Source organism: Mustela nigripes, chromosome 13, assembly GCF_022355385.1.
Source record: "Mustela nigripes isolate SB6536 chromosome 13, MUSNIG.SB6536, whole genome shotgun sequence".
Taxonomy (NCBI): Eukaryota; Metazoa; Chordata; class Mammalia; order Carnivora; family Mustelidae; genus Mustela; species Mustela nigripes.
This window is the reverse complement of record NC_081569.1, coordinates 116,394,953-116,414,752: the sequence shown is the minus strand read 5'-3', so window position 1 is coordinate 116,414,752 and position 19,800 is coordinate 116,394,953. Positions and strand designations below refer to the sequence as shown.

The 19,800-nt window shown below is 43.7% G+C and overlaps 2 protein-coding genes across 2 annotated transcripts in view; both read right to left on the bottom strand.

Moving 5' to 3' along the window:
- RPS6KA5 (ribosomal protein S6 kinase A5) overlaps positions 1 to 19,800 on the bottom strand; it is a 183,519-nt gene that overhangs the window by 60,224 nt on the left and 103,495 nt on the right. Inside the window, exons 4-5 of the mRNA XM_059373522.1 lie at positions 12,228 to 12,343; positions 9,091 to 9,198 (exon numbers count right to left, since the gene is read on the bottom strand). Of these exons, the coding sequence (XP_059229505.1) occupies positions 9,091 to 9,198; positions 12,228 to 12,343 (224 nt within the window). The remainder of the gene's footprint in view (positions 1 to 9,090; positions 9,199 to 12,227; positions 12,344 to 19,800) is intronic.
- On the bottom strand, positions 15,751 to 17,773 carry LOC132029200 (zinc finger protein 736-like). Its single transcript, XM_059418532.1, has 4 exons — positions 17,407 to 17,773; positions 16,863 to 16,907; positions 16,341 to 16,500; positions 15,751 to 16,025 (listed from the first exon to the last, which is right to left on the bottom strand). Exons 2-4 carry the CDS (start codon positions 16,887 to 16,889, stop codon positions 15,751 to 15,753), a joined length of 462 nt encoding a protein of 153 aa, XP_059274515.1. The 5' UTR covers positions 16,890 to 16,907; positions 17,407 to 17,773.

The window sequence follows — 19,800 nt, the reverse complement described above, 5'->3', positions numbered from 1 at the left end:
CATATGATGTCTGTCATTTCTACCTTAAAAAGACCTCTCTTGACCCACTCCATCTCTGCATCCTCCTCACACGATTTCACTATTCCTTTTTCCCGAGTTGCTTAGGTTGGAGGACAATGTGTCAATTCCCATTAGCTCTCTCCTGAGATTTAGACTGAGCCAATGCTCAATCTCCAGTCCTCACCTTATTTGTCCTTAACAACAGTACCTGACATAGTTGATCGCGTTCATCCTAGAAACATTTCTTCACCTGCTCCCAAAACAACACGTTTGTCCATTTTCTTCCAGCTTCCCAGTCCCTTCTTCCCAGTCTCCTTTGCTGGCGCCTTCTCCTCTTTTTACTCAAATCAGGGAGGCCTGGGGTTCAGAGCTTGGTCCCTTTTTCTTTCCTATCTGTAATTACTCTGTTGATACACTTCTCTATTTCCTTTTTTTTAAAATAGTTTATTTATTTATTTGAGAGAAGAGATAGAGAGCAGGGAGGAAGAATGAGAGGGAGAAGCAACTCCCCACTGAGCAGAGAGCCCAACGCAGGGCTCAATCTCAGGACCCCAGGATCACGACCTGAGCAGAAGACAGACATTTAACCGACTGAGCCACCCAGGTGCCCCTCTCCTCCATTTTCGTGATTTTAAATATTACTTACATATTGGAAAATTCCACATTTATATCTCTACATGAGACTTCTCCCCCAGACTCTAGACTCAGATCTCCTATTGCCCGCTGACATCTCTGTAAGTCTAATAGTCTCAAATTCAAGCTGCTTAAATGCACTCATCTACCTACCTGAAATCTTTCCATCAGAAGCCCACCTCATGCTAGTTAATAGCAACTTCATTCTTTCAGCCACTTTGGCCAAAAACCTTAGGGCTCCCCTGATTCTTCTTGCCCTCTCAAATCCCATGTCCAATCCATCAAGAAATTTCATTATCTCTAATGTCAAAATGTATCTAAAATCTGACTACATATTGCAATTTACTCTGCCACTCCACTGTCTAAAGCCTTATTATCTTTTGGTTGGATTAGTGCAACAATTTCCTAACTGGTCTCCATGTATCTAGACTTGCCTCACTACAAGAACATCATGCCTGGCAAACAGAATCATTCTTCTAAAACAAGTCCGATCATCTCATTCATCTACTCAAAACTTTCCAATAGCCCCCATTTCACTTAAAGAAATTACAGTCCTTACCACAGTCTTCAACGCCCTGCATGATCTGTACAATCCTTCCTCCATGTCCTTACTTCCTGCTACTCTGAGCCTCACTCATTCTGTACACTTACACTGTATTCCTCCTTATTCCACAAACAGCCCAGGCATATTCCCACTTTGCATCTTTCATGCTAATCTCTCTGCCTAAAAATCTCTTTACTAAGATACTGGTATTGCTCAGACTCTCCCTTCCTTCATGTCTCTATTCAACTGTCACCTTCTCAGCTACACCATTCCTGAACCTATTTTAAAAGTCCAACTTTTTCAGGTACCTGGGTGGCTCAGTTCATTAAGTGTCTGACTCTTGATCTCAGCTCAGGTCCTGATCTCAAGGTTGTGAGGTGGAGCCCTGGGTTGGGCTCTGAGCTGGGCATGGAACCTGCTTAAGGTTTTCCCCCTCCCTTTGCCTTTATCCACCCCCTCTTTTAAAAAAAAAAAAAAAAAAGTGCAACCTCTTCTCACCCTGATATTCCCTATCCCTTTTACCTAATGTATTTGTCTTCTTGTAACTTCCCACTATCTAACATATTTCATACGTATTTTACTTATTTACTTGTTTTTGTCTATTTTGCTCATTGCTAGATTCCAATGCCAGATAGAACAGTGCCTGGATCACAGCAGACATTCAACTGATGTTTGCTGAATGAGTGGGAAAAAAAGCAAAATGTTTATAACTGTATATGTGAATAGTGGGTGCACAGATTCTGTTGTATCATTTTAAACATTTTTATTATAGTTAAATATTTCATAACAAAAAAATTAAAAAGAAATTTGAAAGACATAAGCATTTATCAATCAAACTTATGCAATGTTAGTTAATATTCCCAAATATTTTTTGCTAAATACCCATTAAGGCTTTGAAAGTCCCTGACACTCAGCATGGCTTTTAAGTACCTTGTCTTTCTTTTTAGAAAATAGATAAAAATGATCTATTTTCAGATGAATACATTCTATATTAATATAGAAAAATGTGACTGCTAAATATAATTTTCAAGTAAATAAAATTATATATATTTAAACCTGATTTGAACAAATGGACAATATTACAGAAGTTTCTGTGAAAAGACTCTCCACTTAAAAGTTGTCCCCACTTGGGCGCCTGGGTGGCTCAGTGGGTTAAGCCTCTGTCTTAGGCTCAGGTCATGATCTCAGGGTCCTGGGATCGAGCCCCACATAGGGTTCTCTGCTCAGCAGGGAGCCCGCTTCCTCCTCTTTCTCTCCCTGCCTGCCTCTCTGCCTACTTGTGATCTCTCTCTCTGTCAAATAAATAAATAAAATCTTTAAAAAAAAAAGCTGTCCCCACTTGCACTGTGATGTCATTTACATTAAACCTGCCCTCTGAACTTGTGCACTGAACTTGCCTTAAAATTAGAAAGAGTATTACAGTAAATCTTACCATAGCCAGTAATTTCTACTGTAAGAAAAGTTATAAAGCAATCTGTGAGGCAGACATCTGAGGCCAAAGCCCTGTCTGTCTCCCTCCCCTCCTCCTGTCCAAATGTAAGGACTCCACTCTGATATCTGGCAGAAGAACTCTACCAAAAATGGCAGAAACTAATGTGCTAGCATCTGTATATTGTGTAATACTGCTTAAGTAGAAGAAAGACTAGGGCAATGGAAAAATGCTCTGACTGGTTTCTAGATCTCCTATTTTCCCAACACTTCCATCTCAACATTTACCCTAAAATAACTAAAATTATCCTAGAGTCACTGATTTTGGCGAATAACTGATAGGACTTATTTACAGAGACCTAGACATTCCTTTTTTTCTTTTCTTTTTTTTTTTTTTTTAAGATTTTATTTATTTGTCAGAGAAAGAGAGAGAACAAGCCCACGAGGGAGCACAAGCAGGTGGAGCAGCGGGCAGAGGGAGAAACAGGCTCCCTGCTGAGCAAGGAGCCCAAGTGGATAAGGGTCCTGGGCTCTATCCCAGGACCTTGGGATCATGACCTGGGAGAAGGTAGATGCTTAACCATTGGAGCCACCCAGGCACCCCAACCTAATACATTCTTTAGGAGCATATACAAATGAAAAGATCTGTCAACACACACCAGGGCAGGGGACAGAAGGAACAAAAGCTTCCTCAGAGAGTAGGGTTATCCGATTCCTAAAGCAAACATGCTCTTTAAGGATCCTGAACCTCACCTAGGCATCCTGAGATGCAAATGTCACAACAGCAAAATACTGCAAATGGTATTATTAACTAGTCATTTACTAAAGAGAGGCATAATTTAAAACTTTCCTACAAATCCAAAAAGGGAGAGTAATTTTTATTTTAAAGATTTTATTTATTTATTTGACGGAGAGACAGAGAGAGCACAAGCAGGCAGAGCAGCAGGTAGAGAGAGAGGGAGAAGCAGGTTTCCTGTTGAGCAGAGAGCACCAACATGGGCTCGATCCCTCCTGGGATCATGGTCTGAGCTAAAGGCAGACGCTTAACTAAGCCACCCAGGTGCCCCAAAGGAGAGCAATTTAAGATTCTCATCTGCATATTTTAGTTTTGCTCACGGTAATCTAAAATTTGAACAGTATGTCTTAAAAGTAGAAGCCGGTGTTTTTTACTGCTTCACACTTTAGAACATACTTTCATGAGCATCAGCTGATTGTGGGCTATGATGATCCTATAAACTAGAAATGACAGCTATTACCTTACAGAAGAAGAAACTAAGACCGAGAGGCTAAGGACTGGGGCTTGCCCGGTGTCACACAGCTACAGAGGGGAGACCTGAAAAAGACCCTCTTCCTTCAATACATGTCCTATCCACTATACACAAAGGCCACTTATATGCTCAAAAAAATTAATGAATAACATCCCCTTTACTAAGCAAAGGTGCATTTTTCTATTTTCTGGAAAGAGAAAATAGTCACTAATCCATAGGCCTTTCCTTTAAAGTACAGCTACCATGGCAGTATGATTAGTTTAGATACTTCTATTTTAAGTGTTGGGGACATTATTTTTCTGCTAGTTTTATTTAGCTACCTGTAGATTTACATTAATAATCTGTTGTGATTTTTTAAAAAATGTTCAGTGTGAAATTGTAAAAACACAGAATGTATATGCCATATACAAGTACAGGGTAACTAATAGGACATGGATGTTTCATTTTGACATTATTTGTTCATAAACAGATAAAAACAGACCCCCTTTAAATATCTTTATAGTCTTCAGTGTTAGAATCATATACCCAATACCAGCAGAATGTCTGACTCACAGTAGGAACTCAACAAATGTTTGCTGAATTGTACTCTCATGAGATTCTATGAAGGACAAATACTAGCCTGTAAATATTTAGAATTGTCTTAGTCTCAGAATCTCAAGGGATTTATCAGATTCTACGACTGAGAAAAGAACATATGAAAAGTATCAACTTTGTAAAGTGTCCATTATCATATAAAAGATTTTAAAGATTTTAACAATAAACCAATTTTATCCTGTATACACACCAGTCTGGCAGACTATAATCTAGAAATAATTACTTATAGGCATATTTGACAAACACCTCCAGAATACAGGCTCATTAGGGCAAGGAATTTGTTGTTTACCACTGTATTTCTAGGGTCTAAGTACAATACCCAATGCATAGTACTCAATTAATATTTGTTCAATTATTCAATTAATGAATACACAGAGAGATGAATATTATACCATGAGCAGAAACTGTTATTTTAAAAGTATATATTTTTTGTACTCAGCAAATTCCTAAAAATTAGTAGAAATACATTCCCCAGACCCAGTAAGGGCAGAATCTATCACACACGAAACAGCAACATACTGAAGGAGAAGCATATTTGGACAGGGGAAGGTTAGTTCAGTTTTGGATATGTTGAGCTCAACCAATCTATGAGAGCATCACGTGGAAGTACATCACGAGTATGTTTGGATCTGGAGTCCAGAAGAGAGGTCAGGGTTGCCATGTATTTTGAGGAATCACCAGCATAAAGGGGAGAGAGCATAAAGAGAGAAGAGTACCTAGTATTGAACTGAGAGGAACCCCTGGGTAGAAGGGGAAGAGGCTGCAAAAGACAGTGACAAAGAAAAGGAAATCCAGGGGAGTGTGGTGTCTCATGAGCCAAGGAGAGAGGCAATATCTGCTCAACGTTACTAGGTAGTCAAATAAGAAAAGACTACAAAGTTTCTAAAACTGAGGTCAATGGTGACCTTGACAAGAAGGCTTACAGTCAGTCAGTTGGTGTGCAAGCCAAACAGGAGTAGATTAAGGAGTGACATGTGAGTAAGTAAAGAGAGTGTGCAGACAAATACCGAGAACAACAGCACAAGAGCTGGAAAGGAATATGGAATTCTGAATAGATTTTGTTTATCTATTGGTCCCTCCATCCGTCTGTCCATCCATCCAACCGTCCGTCCATCCATCCATCTTTAAAATTTTAAAACAGGAAAGACTAGGCATGCTTAAATGATGACAAAAGACCAAGAGGAAGAGGAAGAGGAGAGAAGTCAGTTGGAGCTGGAGTTACAGAATCTTTTTGTATACATTGGAAACCAAGGAGGAGACTCCTTAAGCTACAGTTTAAACCGAAAACCAACAAGGTAGAATAGGGATGGACAAAGAAGAAACTCATTCCAAGAAAGACCGTATTTCGATATGAGGGAGTCAGGGTGCCACGTGAAACCAAAAGGGAATGTTAACTATTCAAAACAGAAATAGTTTGGGGGGAATATTTTTAAGGTAGAAAGAGTCTAGGCAGGGAAACTTGCTGAACAGGTGCTGGGTAGAATCAGGGGAGCAAAGAACCACTATATCCTGTTGTAGGAGTCTCAGAGAGGGGTAGTTCTTACCCCAGCCCTGAGAGTTAAACCTAAAACCTAGTGTAACAGTATGTCCTCTATGCGAAGAGAAGAACGAGCTGGTGGTCTGAGGGGAAGAGATGAAGTGGAAAGCTTAATGACTAACACCTAACTATATTAAATGCGGCTAGGTTGTATTCAGTGAATAATAAAATCTGTAAGTTATTTCTCCACCTCAGATTGAATCCCAGTATTTCATTTTTTTATAAAAAATTTATTTATTTATTTGACAGACAGAGATCACAAGTAGGCAGAAAGGCAGGCAGAGAGAGAGGGGGAAGCGGGCTCCCTGCTCAGCAGGGAGCCCGATGTGGGGTTCCATCCCAGGACCCTGAGTTCATGACCTGAGCCGAAGGCAGAGGCTTAACCCACTGAGCCACCCAGGCGCCCCCCCAGTACTTCATTTTTTTTTTTCCCAGTACTTCATTTTTAAAAAAGATTTTATTTATGTATTTATTTGAGAGAGACCAGTGGAAGGGGCACAGAGGGAGAGAATCTCAAGCAGACTCTGTTGAGCGTGGGGCCTGACAGAGGGCTTGATCTCGTGACACTGAGATCATGACCTGAGCCAAACCAAGAGCTGGACGCTTAACCTATTGAACCACCCAGGTACCCTCCAACCCGATATTTCGTTTTTGCACATAAACAACTAAGTGTTCAAAACCTATGGTATTTGACAAGAACTCCTCTGTTCCCTTGCCGAGGAGCTGCTGACATGATTAACAGAACACACAAGTCTCTCTTGTGAGGAGGGACCAGGTTGATTTAGTCACATGGCATTTCTGATTAATTTGTATTTCTGTATTAGAACTCAGCAACTCTGATCCATGCTTGATTTTTGTTTATTTTTGCTGTGTCCCAGGGCCAAAGTCTGTCAAATGATCAGCCACACATACCCATAAATACAGGAGTCACTAAGCTATTCTTTTCAGTGGTGTCTTATAAGAACCTAGCCTAATGTCTAGTATGGAGAAGGCCTTCAACAGAATGAGCAAATGCATGGACGATTCCACGGAGAGAGGAGAAGGTGATCACCAAATCTCTCCACACGGGTGTGCTTCACATGCCAAGGAGGCTTTGGCCATCTCTTGAAGCCCACTGACCCCTTCTCAAAACAATGGTTTAAAATGCATAGTATGACAGAAGAAACTATAATCCCACTGGAACAGAGACACAAGAAACTAATCACTGAAATATAGTGAAATCAAAATAGTAAAAGAAGCAGTGACTTTATCACAAATGTAGTTCTGTGGCATGTGCTGGGCTTGTCAAGTCACAGACATCTCTGTAGAAGAATATGGCTGGACTAGTTTACTGGCAACACCACCACCTGACAACATCTGCAGAGTTTCTGTTCTCAGTTTCTCAGAGGAACCCTCTAAACTCCTGTGTAGGAAGCCATGTTCTCAGAATAAAGAGGCAGAAAGAGGCCATGGGAGCTGCATGACTCACTGTGTCATTTTTCCCTTCAACCACTAGTTCCTTTGTTGTGTCCTCACCTTTAGGCCATAGTCCCTGAATGCAGGCTTTCTTGTTAACACTCTCAGTCTTCCTTGAAGGTAAGGAAAGCACGGTGGCCTAGGTGAATCAGGTAGACTGCAGCTCAGAGGGGGCTCCCTGTTTCTCATACAGACTTGCAACCATATCCCCTGTGCTCCTGCTTTGAGGGACACCTGGTGCCCTCAATTCCTGACTCTGCTTTGGGGATTCTCATGTTACTAGCTTAGGATTCAACTGTGATCAGAAATGCTATCTGAGTTACAACTAGATTTCCTGTTGTCCATCTTCCAAAATTTGGTTGCTATCTTCTTCCTTCTCTTTTGAGAACATGTCTATTTTATTCCCTTCCTTTTGCATAGGGGATTTGGTGAGGAAGCCATGGTAAACATATTTAACCTATCCCATCTTACTGAAGTAGCCACAAAAAGTTTTACAAAGGAGAAAAGTTTTAAAAATCAGACTTTGAAGTCAATTCCTCAAAAATTCATCCATTTTATAACTACGATTTTTCTGTCAGAGATAATCAGTATAATTATAACCACAACTTCATGAAGGCAGATACCACTTCGACCTTCTTCACCATTGCATTATCTAGTACCAAGCTTAGAAGAAGTGGTCAATAAATATTTACTGAATAAGTGAACTGAATGACTATGCATATGATAAAAAACTGGGATCTTTAGTTCTATAATTTCAGCACTTATGGAATTCACCTAGGACTGCTTTGGCAATATTGTAAAAAGCAAACAACCAGAAACAGACACACCTGATGTGGGACTCAAGAATGATGTGTTTGACACCACAAAGTCCTTCACTATGAAAATTGCACTATAATTCTGTATTCTATACCAGTAATTTCTTAAATAAAAAAAAGCTGGCACTCAAATATACCTCATTTTGTATAACCTGTAGTATAAAAATATATTTTCCATTACAACTACTAAGTAAATAGTATCTAAATTAGAACTAGCAGATGTACATTTTAAAATGTCATTAAATGCATATGTAATAGTAAACATGAACTAATTAATACTGAAAATGCAAAGTGCTCCAATTTAAAACCTGCACATTACCTATTACATTTTAGTTCATATGAGCAAAACCAGCAAGGTTATTAAAGAAGTTGGTCTAGTAGATCCTTGTCATTTTTGTCAAGCGAATTCAAAGGGACATCAGGACATGTCCTACTTTGTAAATACAATGTAAACTCTATGTCCTTTGTTTTGCAATTCTTTATTGGTTACCAACTAAGGCATAATTTTCCTCAAGGACCCAAAGGCTTATTTACATTTTTAAGTTATATTTTATAGGGAAAGTTAAATGCATAGTTTTGTTTTAAACTAGGGAATTCTGATATAAACATCAAAGGTATACTGCAATTCTAACAAGATGGTAATTTTAAGCTAAAAATCTTTACAGTCATTTATGTCAAGATGTTCCTCTAGGCAAACCTGTACAAAAATCCATAATCCATATGGTACTCTCCTGATAAATGCTTATTCTATACTCATTTTTTAAAAATCATTTACATTCTGTTGTTACTAACTTCAAATTAAAATATAATACTCACTTCTTCAGCCACAAACTCCTTACTCAGACCAAAATCTGTCAGCACCACATGGCCATTAGAATCAAGTAGAATGTTCTCAAGCTTAATGTCACGGTATATAATTCCCAACTGTGAAAACAAACAAACATGCATCTTCAAATAACAATTTTCAAAAAATGAATTAGTAAAGTCTTTATCTACTGTAAAAACAAACCAGAAAAAGGATTCTCCTGTTCAGGATGCTATAATGGCTTAGTCACTGGCTAGGGCCATGTGAATTCATCCATCTCAGGGTTCATCTGCTGGACTCCCTGCACCTCTCCTACCACGTCTTCCTTCTCAGTGTAATGAAAATCCATTCCTGGTGGACGAGCTTCTGTGGAGTCTCTCTGTTGACCACTTGTCTACTCCGTTCTTCCTGTTCTATCTTCTTAATCCTCATTGGAGATGATTTTCTTCAGATAGTTTTAGCCAATTCACGTCTATCACTTCCTAATGGATTCAGAGACCTTTCTGACTAACCAGATCCCACACTGCTCCTGTCTTTGTTTTTATTCCTTTGCTTACCTAGATGTACACTGTACTTACCTAAAAAAGCCCAAGATTTTCTAGGCATTTTCTGCTTGTCTCGATATAACCACACATACACTAGCTGTTTTCACTTTTCATGCATTTGCCTAGTATGCATATCTGTCTAGTATCTAGTATCTAGTACAGTGTCAAATAGATAAAGACTTGTTGAATAATAGGCTCCTAAACACAAAGGCTGAAGATCATAGGTTAATTTTAGCTGATCAGTAGTTCCAAATAAGTGAAATAAGTCAACTGAATAAAATTTATATATCCTTCCATCTTGTTCTGTGTGTAAGTTTTAGAGTAAAAACACTCCAGCTATTTCTTCAGCTAAATAAATCTATACAAGTCATACAAGAAGTTCTTGATAGATGTGCATTGCAAATTTCACGTTAGGTCAGCCTGAATTAAATGTTTTTAAACTTAGACACACTGCCTTCTATAACACTAAGCACATGAAAAAGCAGATTCATAAAAACTTTTTAAAATCGAAACAACAAATTACACAAGGAAAAATGCAAGGCAATTTTCCTTCCAGAACTTCAGTGTTCAACAGGAAAGAAAGGGTGATATCTACAATTTATTGAACATTTGACTTGCAGCCTCATAAGCATCTAACAATTAGTGTGACTTTTTTTTTTTTTTAAAGAAACTCTGGAAGCAATTTTAGAAATAACTCAGTTACTATCTGTTTTACCTCATCACTTCCAAGTGCCCTCTATTTTTGTCTCTTCCTGAGAAACTCAATGTTAGCAGCTATAACAAGGTTAGTATTACTGGCTTAATATCTCTTATGTTGTATCTCTTTGTATTTATCTTTTTAGGGTAGTAAGAATAAGAGAAACTTAGCTGAGGTCTGATTTGCTATATTAATTTCACTCCATATCAATTACACGTATATCCAAAACTCATCATGTTCTCTAAGTCTGTGGTTCTGATTAAATAACAGATGTTCCTGGATTTTCCTTCAATAAACAGAATTAGTAGAATTAAAGTTTTCGCACAAAAAATGAGTTTACCAGCTTACCCATCGGAACTTTGTATTTGTTTTGTTTTTATTCTGGTATGGGAATTTCCACCACCATTTTGATATCACTAAAACTTACATCTAATACCCCTAAGCATAAAACTCAAAGATATTTTTGGCCCATTCCTGGGCCCAATTTTGTTCGTGTATGAAGATGTTCTAACTACTTTATATCCCACAGAGGTACTCACAGGCAAAAGCTGGCCACCACAAAGGAATGGGGCATCTGCCCCCTCACAGCAGGAAGGTGTCAGCTCCCCTCCTGCTCCTCTGTCCCTTCTCTCCCAGCACTGCTGTCCCACCGTCCCCCACCACGCCCACCGCCACCCCCCGCAATGCCCACCGGGGCCTTTTCTCCCTCCTCCCTTTTGCATTGTTCATCAACTCCTCTTCATTCCTACTCTGACTCCCAGCCCCGGCCTGCCTAGTCTGGCTCTGCTTTGGGCTAGATATCGCCTGTTTCTGACCCCTTCCTTCTATGCCTGTATCTTCTCGCCATCTTTTCTTACAGCCCCTCCTGTCCATTGCCTCCATCTTGTAATTCCAGTCTCCCTGCCCCTTTTCTTCCCTTTTCTTTGCCTTTTCCCTTCGTCTCTCTTCACCCTTGTCTATACTCCACAATCACTACTCTAATTTCTGTTCATCTCAAATCCAGTGCAGGATCTGAATTCATGACAATGGACAGTGGCTCTACAGTGTACTTGTCTCATCCTAATGTAGAGACTCAAGTCACGCTGGTCTTGTGGTCTCGCATACTTGATGAAAATTATTCGAGTGCTTTTTGAGGAAATACACACACACACACACACTTAGTCTACACAAAGACTGCTTCTATAATAATGCTTCCTCATTAAGTTTAAGAAACTTCGTTGAAAATTTCTTGGATCCTGATGAATAGTAGGTCAAATAATATATGCTTTATAAAGTTCAAACTGATTTTAATAGAGCTGAAACAGCATCATAGACATAAAATCCACTTAAAGTTTTTAGCAACTGAGTTCACGCTCCAGGGAGGCACTGGAGGAGGACGGAGGGAGAGGGAACAGGGAGGGCCTCAGGGACATAGGCAAAGACAAACCAGAGTGGGAGAGTGGGGTAGCTGGGTAGCATGGCAGGTGCTTCTTTCAAATAACTCATATTCTCCAAGCTAATCAGGAAATATACCCTGCAGACACATAGGCAGAGTCTGCAATGGAGTAAGTCACAATTAAGGAAATATATATTATGACTTGTGATTTCATTTTAAAGGTTATCTTAAGAATGAAAAGCTTTTATTCTAATGATACTTGGTAATGAACATTAGGATTTTTCATGAACAAAACTAAAGAACTGCTCAGGTTCTACCTTTTTAATCTGTATCACAGGAACTACAAAAAAAAAAAAGTAGATTTGTAAAACAGGAACTACAGAATGAGAAAATTAGCAATAATGTGGAAGCGTACTTCCACAATCTCCACGAAGACAGTGATGTTTTAAAACATTAGCTCTTTTAGCTCCAGCATTACCTCAATTAATAGATTTAAAAAAAAAATGAACTCCCAAAGATTGAGCATCTTACCTTGTGGAGATGTTCGAGGGCAAGCACGATCTCTCCAACATAGATCCGTACCTCGTGCTCTGTGAAACGCTCTCTTTGAGAAAGATGAGTAAAAAGTTCTCCACCATTTATATAATCTAAAAATGAAATATATTTTTTTCTTTCTTTGACTCGTATTCATAAACTTAAGGTAGTTTTTCCTTTTAATCATTTTGGATTAACCAGAAGGCACTGATTCTAATATATTATTTTTGCACAATTCTTTGTGTATAGTATACAGTTTTCTCTGGAACATATTACTAAATTTACATAGTAATACAGTTGCATAAGATAATGACTATCCTACACTACAATCAAATGGATTTGCATAGATTATTGCCATTACATCTATTAAATGATCTCTGCATATATTTAAATACATTTTCCCAAATGCGGTGCTTCAGAAAACTGCCGTCATCGTATAATACTTAGCTTGCTATTGAGTACCAAAACATCAGCCACTGCAATAACTGAGATAAAAAATGAATAGAACAAACCAAAACGCAAAGAAAATCCCAGCCTTTCCTTTGTAATTGCTGCCAGTCACTACTTCTAAGCAGGCTCCCCATTTTCTAGAATTTTCTATGCACCCTTTCAAAAATGTGTACTAGGTAGCAAGTACCCTTATTGATCCATGTAGCCCTAAAGGAAAAAGCGGCACAAAGTGACTGAGTCAAACATCTGAAACTGAAATATTCCCATTTTCCTCTCAATTTGTCCTATTTATCCCAAGGGGAATAATGAGAGACAAAATAGGCTACAGTGAAGAGCACCTAGGTGGCTCAGTATGTTGGGCATCAGACTCTTGGTTTTGGCTCAGGTCATGATCTTGGGGTTGTGGGATCAAGCCCCAGATCGGGCTCCATGCTCAGTGGGTTATCTGCTGGAGATTCTCTCCCTCTCTGTCTGCTCCCCGCCTCCCCCCACCCCGCTGCCACTTGCATACTCTCTCTCAAATAAATAATCTTAAAAAAAAAAAGTGGGGTTATGGACATTGGGGAGGGTATGTGCTTTGGTGAGTGCTGTGAAGTGTGTAAACCTGGCGATTCACAGACCTGTACCCCTGGGGATAAAAATATATGTTTATAAAAAATAAAAAATTTAAAAAAACCCACCTAAGGCTACAGTGAGAAATACATAAGGGAGCTGAATAATAATAAAAGCAATAACATAATAGGGTTCATAATTAGCTCTAACAAGATACTATCTTGATAAACTGATATAGTTTCATTAGAAACTAACCACTGAGACCTTAGCACACAGCGTAGACCCTGAAAACAGTCACAGATGTAGTTTAAAGCTTTTCTCCTAAAAACCTGAAAAGCATGTATCCCAAGAATATTCATTTGTCAAGTTCAGCAGTTTGAAAAAAGAACAAAGCAAAATCTTCATAAACTTGCAAATTTGTTTCATCTTGTCTGTTTAACTTTAAATTCCCCAAAGCAGATGCAACAGAATGAAAGAACTCTAATAGCTGGTTGCTTTGCAATGTATTTTACGAAGCGTATGCCAGTAAAAAACATTGCCCCCTCTAAGGCTTCTGTATTTTGCTAAGAGGTTTTAATTATATCTTAACACAAAGCTAATTATTAAAAAGGTGTAAAGGAACACAGCATTCCTGCCAACTAACAATGAATTTTTTCTACCTTTAAGTAGTTATTTGCTTAAATCTCATGCTGATGTTTATGCATAAATGGTTTCCACAGTTAGTCATGACACAGAAATAGACACCCACAGGTCAGCTGAGCAACTAACAAACTCCTACCCATCCTAGTATGCCCTATACAATTTTCTCATCTTCAATAACCACTCCAGCAGAGTTGGTCACTTCCTTTTTTGTTAGCCACTGTACTTACTAAAGACTTCTACCACTGCAATTATCTTGCTGTTTTGAAAATGTTTATTTGCACAGTTGCTTTCTCTGCTACACTCTGAGCTTTTTAAAAGTCTGAATCAGTGTATTCACCTCTACAAACATACAGTAAGCATTCAATAGATAATTAATTAAACACAAATTCTTTACAGTGGAACAACTATTAAATAGACTTGAAAAAAATCACCCTGAAACTCAAAGGCAAGTGTGTTGTAAAAAGAATCCCATGTACTCTTCTCTTTAGGGCACCTGGATATAGTCCACAGGACCTGGCCTTGGTAACTAACAGACCTGGATTAGACAATGGTTTCACTGTGTCCTGCCTTGAGCAAATGAAGCCTTTCAGCTGCAGCTGTTTGTCCAGACAATGAGAATAGTAACTACTGTGGCTTGTTGTTGCTTGGAACATAGACAGTGGCTTATTTTCCATTTACTGGGAAGACAGAAAAAGGAACTACAAATCTAAGAAAACAAACCTAAAACAACATCAAATAACCTACTTCCTACTTTTGGAACAGACCTTCACCAAAGGTGAAGGCCTATCTTGCATAAAATAAACATGTTTTATTTGTAGGTATGTGGCTGCATAGTTCACAAGGTCAACAGCCAACTCTATCCAGCAGTTAGGTATTCACAGTTGTAAAGCAGATACAGAAGCTGCCTTTGGCAGCTTCTATAATGGCAGGAGCTATGGTATACCTGACATGTCCTTATGGGGCTGTTACTCTAGATCAGTGGCTGGGATATGAGGTCAGTGGGAATTTCTATAAGGTAAGCATTTGGCACTCTCAGTCATTATAACTTTAGTTTTGTTCATTGTGCAGTAGTGTCTCATTATGGTTTTAATTTGCATTTTCCTGATCAATAATGATATTTAGTATCTTTCCATGGCTTATTAGACATTTTTATAGCTTCTTTAGTGAAGTGTCTATTAAAGTTTTTTTTTTGCCTCTTTTGATTTTTTCTTATGTGAAATATGATTCACATACCATGAAATTCACCCATCTGAAGCATAAAAATCAACAGTTTCTAGTATATTCAGAGTTATGCAACTATCACATTGAATTTTAAAACATTTTACCACTCCATCCTCCCAGAAACCTTAATTTATCTGTTTTTTTCTTAGTTGCTTGAGCTTTTGTTATCATATTTAAGAAACCATTGCCATAACCAAGGTCACAAAGATTGACCCCTGTATTCCTCTAAGAAAGTTATAGTTTTAGCTCTTTTCACCTTTAATCCATTTTGAATTAATTCTGTAAATGAGGTGAGGTGTGGGTCCAACTGGAAACAAGCCCATATGAAATTGGCTATCCAATTGTCCCAGTACCATTAATTAAAAGGCCTATTCCTTCCTCACTGGCATCCTTGTTGAAAGATCAATTGACTGTAAATGGACTGTGAGGGTTTATTTCTGGACACTCAGTTCCATTCTACTTATTTATATGTCCATCTTTATTCCAGTGCCACACTTTGATTATTGTAGCTTTGTAGCGTATTTTAAAATTGGCAAGTGCTGAGTCTTATCAAACTTAACTCTTCTTTATCAAAATTGTTATATAGCTATTCTAAGGTTCCTTGACTTCCCTATGAATTTGAGGATCACTTTGTCAATTTCTACAAAGAAATAAGCTAGAATTTGAGAGAGGTTGTGTTGAATCTGTGGATCTGTTTGGGGAGTACTGCGATCTTAAGAATAGTATTCCTTTCAGGGAATACTATTGGGTGGCTCAGTTGGTTAAGCAGCTGCCTTCGGCTCAGGTCATGATCCCAGCGTCCTGGGATCGAGTCCCACATCAGGCTCCTTGCTCCGCAGGGAGCCTGCTTCTCCCTCTGACTCTGCTTCCACTCTGTCTGCCTGTGCTCGCTCCCGCTCGCTCTCTCTCTGACAAATAAATAAATAAAATCTTAAAAAAAAAAAAAAAATCCACAGGAGAACATACAGATTGTCTCTATGACGTTGGAGTAGGAAAGAACTTTTAAATAAAATTTAAGGTACAACTCATAAGGCAAAAACAAATGGACTTAATTTCATTAAAATCTGACCCCACGAAGTTAATAAACAGGATGGAAAAAGTTATTTATAATGCACAGAACTCGCTGTGACACCTCCCAGGGTAAGCTCCTGACCTAGAAAGACCCACTGCCCACATCACCCCTCAGCCTGGCTATATGGGTGCTGACCAGTGATGTGGGGGAGGGGTCCCAAAACGCAGCCTCACCTAGTCCAGCCACACTGCTGTGGTTCTCCAGCATCACCTCCTTGTAGAGGGCCCTCTGGCCAGGGTCCAGACACTGCCACTCCTCCCTCGAGAAGTGTACGGCCACATCACCGAATGTCACGGCCTCCTGAAAAGACATACAGCAGCACCCCAGGGAACCCTGGGTGCCAGCCCCACTCTGGCTCCACCTCATGGTGTGTCTCAGGCACATGCACCACAGGGCCGGAGGAGACTGTCACCAGGCCCCTTTGGCTCTAAAAACTGAGGGCGAGGCAGTATGGAGGAGGAGGAGGCAGCCGGATCCTGGTGACCTACAAACCTCCCCCAGTAAGGGCCTCTGGCAGGCCCCAGTCTGGGCAGGGGTCTGCTCACTCCCTTGAGGGCGGACATGCCTGAGCCTGGCAAGGGCCAGAGGGGCCAGTTCAGGATCGAGTATGAGGCCCAGGGGCAGGGTAGGTTCCCACGGGAAAGGCAGGGGCCCTCACACGACAAGGGAGGGCCCGGAGGCAGGCAGACTCCTACCATGAGGCTCGGTGAGTGGGCATCCATGCGTCCAGGCCGAGGAACCTGCTGGCAGTGATGAGAGGGTCAGAGGTCAGGGTGCCGGCGGACCCCTACCCCTGAATGCGGGTACTGTGCTCCTCAGCAGGGACATAAGGTGGAGCCCAAGTGGCCCCAGCTCCTGAGCATCTGCCCCCGAAGCCCCCTTCCTCTTCCCGCGCGTGTGAGGGGCGAGAGTCACTCCAGACACAGGGCGGGCGGCGCGGGGGGCTGCGGGCTCCGCCAGGTCCCGACTAGGCCCGCAGGGGACGCAGCCGTGCACCGGGCAGAACCGCCTTCGGGAAGCGATCTGAGGAGCCAAAGTTGCGAGTCCGCGCCTCGCGGGGAGAAACTCCGAAGCCTCTCCGGGAAACGGTTACGCTGATGCACCGGTCCCGGGGGCGCTCACCGGACCGCGGGGAGGGAGGTGCGGGGGCGCCGGCGGCGGCGCGGAGGCGGCGGCGCGGCCGGGACGGCGGACGGCGGGAAGCAGCGGGGCGGGAGGAACCCCGCCGCCCGCACGCACCTGCTCCTCCCCCCGGTCGGACTGAGAAGCGGCTTCCCGGGGGAGCTTCTGGCTCAGAAAGTGGCTCGTGGGCGGCGGCCGCGGCTGCGGGTCCCGGGAGCGGACCCGGGCAGCAGGGACCCGCTCGCGCCGCAGGGACGCGGGTCCCCCCGGAGCGCAGCAGGCCGAGCGGCAGCAGAGCTCGGGGACGCAGACAGCGCCTCGGGCCGCGGCCGCTGGCGTCGGGTCTCCCCGGGCCGCAAACGGGGGAACGAGGACCGAGAGGCGGCGGTCCCGCGGGAGGGGGCACCCCGCGCGGGGCAGGCCGAGAGCCGGGGGAAGGCCGCGGGAGGAGCCCGCCGCCAGCCCCGCGCTACGCGGCCGGGCCTGCAGGACTCGGCCTCAGGCCTCCCGCCGCCGCGGGCCACGGCGGCCGCAGCTCGACCACCCCCCGCGCCAGGCGCCCACGGCGTCCCCAAGCCGCTCGCGCCACCCGCGCCGCCCCGCCGTGCCGGAGGCGGCCGGACGCGGGGGTCGGCCAGCTGCCACTCCGCCCGAGCCCAGGAGCGCGTAAGCCGCCCGGTCCCGAGTCCGCGCCCGACGCGCCCACTCACCCTCCCCGCCGACCGCCCGAGGCTCGGAACGCGCGACGAGACCGGAAGCGGGCCTTCGACGCACGCTCCCGCCCCGTCTCGCAGACTTCCGGCCTCTCTGGGCGGCGCGGAGGCTCGGTCGTCTCCGTGGTTCCCAGCCTCGCGGCCCGCGTGCGAGGGAAGGGGCGGGGCCAGAGCGCCGGCGGAAGGACCGGGCCGTGGGCGGGGCCAAGGGAGGGGCGGGGCCAAAGTGGGGAGACGGGCAGGTCCCGGGTCTCGCAGCCGCGGGAGGCGAAGGACCCGCGGTCCAGAGGGCGGAACCCACCTGGGCGAAGCAGGTGGAAAGCTTGCGGGTCGCCCCGGCCGGGCCCCGCCTACGTCGGGTCCCCGCACCGCGTCTGTGCCCGGGCTTTTCTACGGAAGCTCCCGCTGGGCACGTTCCGGGCAGCCGAGACGCCCCGGCCCGGGGCGCAGAGGGCACGGGGGAGCGGTCAGCGGGGGAGGAGGGCGGAGAAGCCGAGTGGACACGGCCGCTGTGTTCTGGGTGGGTGGGGGTCTTGAGCTAGGCGGAGGCCACCGTTGGGACAGGGCGGGGGGCGCGCAGGGCACCTACAGCCGAGCGGAGGCGCCCCGGAGGCGGGAAGGACGGGCCAGAGAATGCGCAGAACTTTCCCGGGGAGGGAGGGACCGACTGCTCGCTGACCCCAAACCTGGGGTCCCCGACAGCCGCGGTGAAGTGTGGCGCACACCCGGCGAAGGAGATGGGCGGAGTCCGCTCCCCCTCCCAGCTCCGAGGCGCGGTCCCAGGGGAAAAGGGCCTAGCAGGGTGCCCCGGAGAGACCATCTCCTTTCTCGCGCGTGCCGGCGGCTTGTGTCAAAGCTCTGAAGGGTGTTTGCCATGTCGAGGAATGACTCTTTGGATCTAGGCCTGCTGGGCTGGAAAGCTGCTGAGAAGAGCCAATAGACCCAAGGGCCATGCAGAGAAGCAGAATTTTCCTGATCCCCTGACCATGGAAATGCTGCCTGAGCAGGTCAGGAGCTGGAAGTCAGTGCCAAGAGGGCCTGAAGAGGCGGGTGGCAGGGCCTCGAGGTGACAGGGCCTGTGCTCAGCGCCCCCTGGGCTCTCCCTCTGCACCGGGACATCCTGAGTGAGGCTCCCGCTCCCCTCGGACTCCTTTTCTCCTACTCAGACCCAAGTCCCTCAAAGGCAGAGCCTGTGATGTTTCCATTTCTTTCTCCTGTGCTCAACTAGAATCCCATGTTCAATAGAAACTTGTTTTAAAACCTGAGCCTTCAGCTCAGGTCATGGTCATAGGGTCCTGGGATGGAGCCCCCATCATCTGCTCAACGGGGACTCTGCCCCCCTCCCCCTCCTACTTGGGATCTCTGTCTGTCAAATAAATAAATAAAATCTTAAAAAAAAAATTTAGAACTGACTAAACTCTGAGTCAGCAATCTTACTTTTCCCTAAAGGAACATGAAAGTTGAAAAACAGGATTTCGAGAAAGGAAATGGATTTCTTTCACGGGAGTTCAAGCTTAATTGGGATGGATCTCAAATATGGAAAATATGGCTGAAGTAGGACTCAGAGATACACAGCATTCACTTTACCAGATGTTACTGATACTTTTGGATTCTTTTCCAAGAAAAGTTAGTGTTGGGGCGCCTGGGTGGCTCAGTGGGTTAAGCCGCTGCCTTCGGCTCAGGTCATGATCTCGGGGTCCTGGGATCGAGTCCCACGTCGGGCTCTCTGCTCGGCAGGGAGCCTGCTTCCTTCTCTCTCTCTCTCTGCCTGCCTCTCAGTGTACTCGTAATTTCTCTC

Excerpts from the sequence above, each read along its gene's own strand:
- LOC132029200 (XM_059418532.1), bottom strand. The coding sequence starts at position 16,889 with ATGGATGCCCACTCACCGAGCCTCATG. Across the intron at positions 16,501-16,862 it reads CCCACTCACCGAGCCTCATG|GGTTCCCTGGGGTGCTGCTG; the intron begins GTAGGAGTCTGC and ends GCTGGCACCCAG. Across the intron at positions 16,026-16,340 it reads CAGCAGTGTGGCTGGACTAG|ATTTTATTTATTTATTTGTC; the intron begins GTGAGGCTGCGT and ends TTTTTTTTTAAG.